General features: G+C 40.2%; 1 protein-coding gene across 1 annotated transcript in view; it reads left to right on the top strand.

Moving 5' to 3' along the window:
• lrrc63 (leucine rich repeat containing 63) overlaps positions 1-4,870 on the top strand; it is a gene marked incomplete at its 5' end in the record, with an annotated part of 21,422 nt that overhangs the window by 3,850 nt on the left and 12,702 nt on the right. The window contains one exon of the mRNA XM_079821824.1: positions 4-287. Coding sequence (XP_079677950.1) covers positions 4-287 — 284 coding nt within the window. The remainder of the gene's footprint in view (positions 1-3; positions 288-4,870) is intronic.

Below are 4,870 nucleotides of genomic sequence, written 5' to 3'. Positions count from 1 at the left end.
CAGCATCCTCAGCGGTTCGCCCCCTCGGCCTCAGCGCAGGCCCGCGGATCGCCGACCTCCTGACCTCTTCTGCCTCAATGACTTCCTGCAGGTGGGCCTGTCGGGCCGCGGGTCACCGGCCCAGCTGAGGAAGATGGTGCTGTCCAGCTGTAACTACGACAAGCTGCTGCGTTTGTTCCTATTGGAGCTGCACAGGGGCGGGCAATGTGAAGCGGCCAATCAGACGCTGAGCTGCGAGGGTCTGCCGCCGGTCGCTCGCAGGATCCCTCAGAGACAGATCATATGCGGTAACAAGGCCGTAATCATGTCTTGAGCACAAAACCAGTCATGTTCTGATTGGTTTTGTGGTCCAGGCAGGGGCGCCGCTGGGGGGGGGAAGTTAGGACGATTCTAAGGGCCCACGCACTTTTAGGGCCCCCAGAGATTGGTTTTTTTAACAGTACTAGTAGTAATGTAACATAACTTATAAATGTATAATCTACCAAAGAGTTACAAATATAACAAAATTATGGCTTAATTCTGCATTTCCGCCCAAAAACAGCAAAACGCTCCACTCACGCTCACGGGTAAATCCCACTCCGACATGACATTTCTCTGTAGGCTACTTTACTTGTTGTAGCCATTAAGAAAAGGTATTTAGTTTTATATTTAAATATTATAATGTTATTTTTTTATGTCTATCTATGTTGTCAATCTATGTTGATTATGAAAAGTGAACAGCATGAGTGAGAAAGGACACATAGAGTGGGTCAGACATGATTGTAAACGCGTCTTTAAGTTCTGTTTTGTAGAAAGCCTTTCTTTAAAGTAAATTTCGTTTTGTTTAAATTGTATCTTATTTTCTAATCAATGTTTCATCAGCCAATTGGGGCATTCTGGGTTGAGTGAGCGGAGCTTGATTGGTCAGTATTATTAAATTGCAGACAAAGATTTTGGATAGCTAGGTTGGTGCGGTAGGGGCCCAACATCATATTCTTTCAGAGGGCCCAAAATTGCTAGCGGTGCTCCTGGGTCCAGGGTCACATTTAATATATATATGTGACCCCGTCTGTGAAACCCCGGCTAAAGTCGCATAATCTAATGGAGCTATAGAGCGTCAAAGTAGTCATAGCCATAAAAATGACCAAACCAGGGGCCTCATTTATAAACGTTGCGTACGCACAAAAGAAGGCGTACGCCGCTCTCTACGCAATAATTGGTATTTATAAAAAGCAAACTTGACGGGAAAATGTGCGGTTCTTCACGCAAGCTCTGACCCAGGCGTACGCACAAAAACGGGTGAAATGAGAAATGGCGACACCGTCGGCAGATGGAAGAAACACGTGAAAGTGTGTGAAACTGCAGACCGTTGTGTAAAAGAAAAGGCAATACTGCCTCTCATAAATAACATGAAGACTTCACAAAGCAAGTCTTACAATTAACAGCCAACACGAACACCCGTTTGATCGATCTGCAGTGTAGGCTAAAACAAACAAAATCAGAAATGCAAATGAACACATATTTGCAAAAAGAAAAGTGAAATATGTTCTGCAATAATATTGGCATGTTATGCAATTCATCCTCATTAATAATATGGTAAATAGAACGAAATAATGTACAAAACTGATATTCTCATGTGTCCGTCTGGCGGAGCAGATATAGATGGATGGATGGATGGATGGATGGATGGATGGATGGATGGATGGATGGAATGTCTTCATCAGCTACAGAATCATGGTATTCATGCATATGCCTTGTTTGTTTTATTTTTTATAAAATAACGTATAGCCTATGTCTCAACCATTCAGAAAGCAGCAAGAAATTACATTTGCACTGAACTATTTCCCATTTCCACGTAGATTATAACCGACATCTGTAGCTTGTCAGATGCAATTAAATGGATGGAAATAAAATGCCCCATCACAATGCGTAATGACGCACAATGGCTGATCTTGCACTCTTAGAAGATGTGGCAAGGATTCGGAGTGAACGCATCTTCAGACAAGAATACTTGCTGGCAAACGAGGACACACTCTGGCGATGGAGCGCTACGCTTTTTTGTCTCGACTTTGATGTCCGACCATTTCTTTTTTTATTTTGCCCACGGTCCGAGGTTGTGAGGCTACAGCATTTACTGCGTCTGCAACCTTTTGCCATTCAGGTGCCTCTTTGGCATTAGTAATGCCCACACTGTGCCCTCCAAAACAAAAATGTTCTCCTCTTTTCCACCTCGCCAACGATAACTTCTACTTCAAATTTAGTGAAGTTACTTTTTTTTTATTTCCTCTCTGTGTTTGCAATGATTTCGCAATCGATGAATATTAACTTGTGGGCGTTTCACAGACTATTTATGGGCAACTATGGGCGTGACATGAAGCCGCAAAAGCTGCGCTACATTTAGAATTGATTGTGATTTATTAAAGGAAAACTGCGTAGGATGTGCGTGCGCACGGTTTTATAAATCCGAATATTTCTGTGCGTACGCACGTCCTATGTTTCATCTGTACGCCACTTCTGACGCAAATCCTACGCAAAGTTTTATAAATGCGGCCCCTGGTGATTTGTGTTTATTGCTGTAAATGATAGATTATACCAAGGGCTTTGAGATGCAGTACTCAATTTTTCATTTATAATATTATAAATACTGAAATTAATGCTTTTATTGATATTACGTTTTATTTTGCACCAAAAAAATACCGGACGTGTAATCGTCTCTTTGTTTACTTTCGACGCAGAAACAACTGCTGATTCTTATATCATTTGGTTCGGAAACATATTTTTTTACAATTACAAAGTGCAAACAGACCATAATATCAATCCGCATATGTCAAAATGTCGGAAACGGCGACTTAAGCCGGGTTCCGATTTCTGTGTGGATTTCTTTGTGTCATCACCAACATTTCAGGAACAGTTTATTAGTTTTCTTGCTCCACCTTCTGCCGATACATCCATCTTATTTTAAACACATTTAATGGCTGCGACGTGTCGAAATAGTTTGTTTTTTTTGATGCTGATGCGCTGGGTTTATGAATTCGCTCTGACAGGGCGGCCGCGGCACGCGAAGTGCAAGGAACAGAACAGCTGATAGTTTAATTAATAATGATTAATATAGGCCTACACTCTAAAAAAAAAAAGGCTCGTAATCATAGGGGAACCTTTTTTAGTGCTAAATAGCACCAATTTTGGTGCTTCAGAGGTTCTTCAGAGGTGCTATATAGCACCTTAGTCAAAGAACCGGTGAAGAACCTCTGAAGAACCGCTGAAGAACCTCTGAAGAACCGCTGAAGAACCTCTGAAGCACCAAAATTGGTGCTATATAGCACTAAAAAAGGTTCCCCTATGATTACGAGCCAAGAACCATTTTTGGTGCCATATAGAACCTTTTTTTTTTTTTAGAGTGTACTGTTTTTTGTAGGCTAAATATAGAACCCGTATTATATATTAATATAAAAAAGTTGCATATGTCCTTCAGAAGCAAAGCTCTTGCGTCTGATGTTTTGGTTTTGGTTTGTAAACCTATACGAATAAAACATGCATGAATGAGAACATAAAGTGCAGGACGTGCTTTATGTAAAAGAGTTATTAAGCACAATGAGCCATGAAAAAATCATAATGAATCATAATCTAATCGAATTGTGAGACAAGTGAAGATTTGCACAAAGTTTGAGACTGACCTGTTAACTGAAGGGCATTAGTCCTGATTTACTCCAAATGTTACACCGTGAGATTTTCTATGGATGTTTTATATATTAATGGATATATATAGGCCTATTAATGACATTTTCTACTGAGATTTAATTTTACTAATAAAGTTATAGCCTACAAATCATTAGAGTGAACTGACTTGTTAAATCAAGCTCTTGTGGTTCCCCATTCATTTCATTGTTTCTCGCTTTTTGGACATGCACATCATAATAAATAGACTTGTTTTACAAATCTAAGAATTTTCCCATAAATGTGTCCTATATCACTGAAAATGGGAGAATCTTAGCTTTAATGTGGTATATGGCACATAGTCATAATAATAATGGTTAAAATGTTTTAAAATTTAAAAAATAAGCTTGATTTTAAAATTGGAATTTCTCAAAATCATGATTTTCTGAGGCCGAAATTCAGCTAATTTTTGACATGATCTTACTCAGTCAATATTAAAGATATCAAGGTTATATTTTCACAGAATGTTCTTTACATTATGTAGGATGATTTTATGTATAAAACAGCGAATTACAAAAAAATGACTTTAGCTGGGTTTTCACAGACAGGGTCACATATAATTCATTTAAACTCTTTGCAAATCCAATTTTTTTGTATTATTTGCATGCACACATTCACTCTTGTTTTGTTTCAAAATGGCAAAATTACACTACAAACGTTGAGTAGTTTGCATCACTGTGGGTCGTTAAACATACACTATATCGGCAAAGGTGTTGTGACGCCTGCCTTTACACACTCATGAGCGTCCCGTTCTTAATCCGTAGGGTTTAATATGGAGTCGCAGCTCTAACAGCTTCAGCTCTTCTGGCTTTCCTCAAGGTTTAGGAGTGTGTTTATGGGGATTCTTCTAGAAGCGCAGAAGAAGAAGGCCTGGCTCTCAGTCTCCGCTCTAATTCATCCCAAAGCTGTTCAATCGGGTCGAGGTCAGGACTCAAGTTCCTCCTCACCAAACTCGCTCATCCATGTCTTTATGGAGCGACGCTTTGTGCACTGGTGCATGCTGGGACAGGAAGGGGCCGTCCCTAAACTGTTCCCACAAAGTTGGGAGCGTGAAATTGTCCAAAATGTCTTGGTGAAGCATTAAGAGTTCCTTTCACTGGAACTAAGGGGCCAAGCCCTGAAAAACAACCCCACCCCATAATCCCCCCTCCACCAAACTTTACACTTGGCACAATGC

Source organism: Gobio gobio (genome assembly GCF_949357685.1).
Source record: "Gobio gobio genome assembly, chromosome: 7".
NCBI classification, from domain to species: Eukaryota; Metazoa; Chordata; class Actinopteri; order Cypriniformes; family Gobionidae; genus Gobio; species Gobio gobio.
This window is presented reverse-complemented; position numbering and strand designations above follow the sequence as displayed.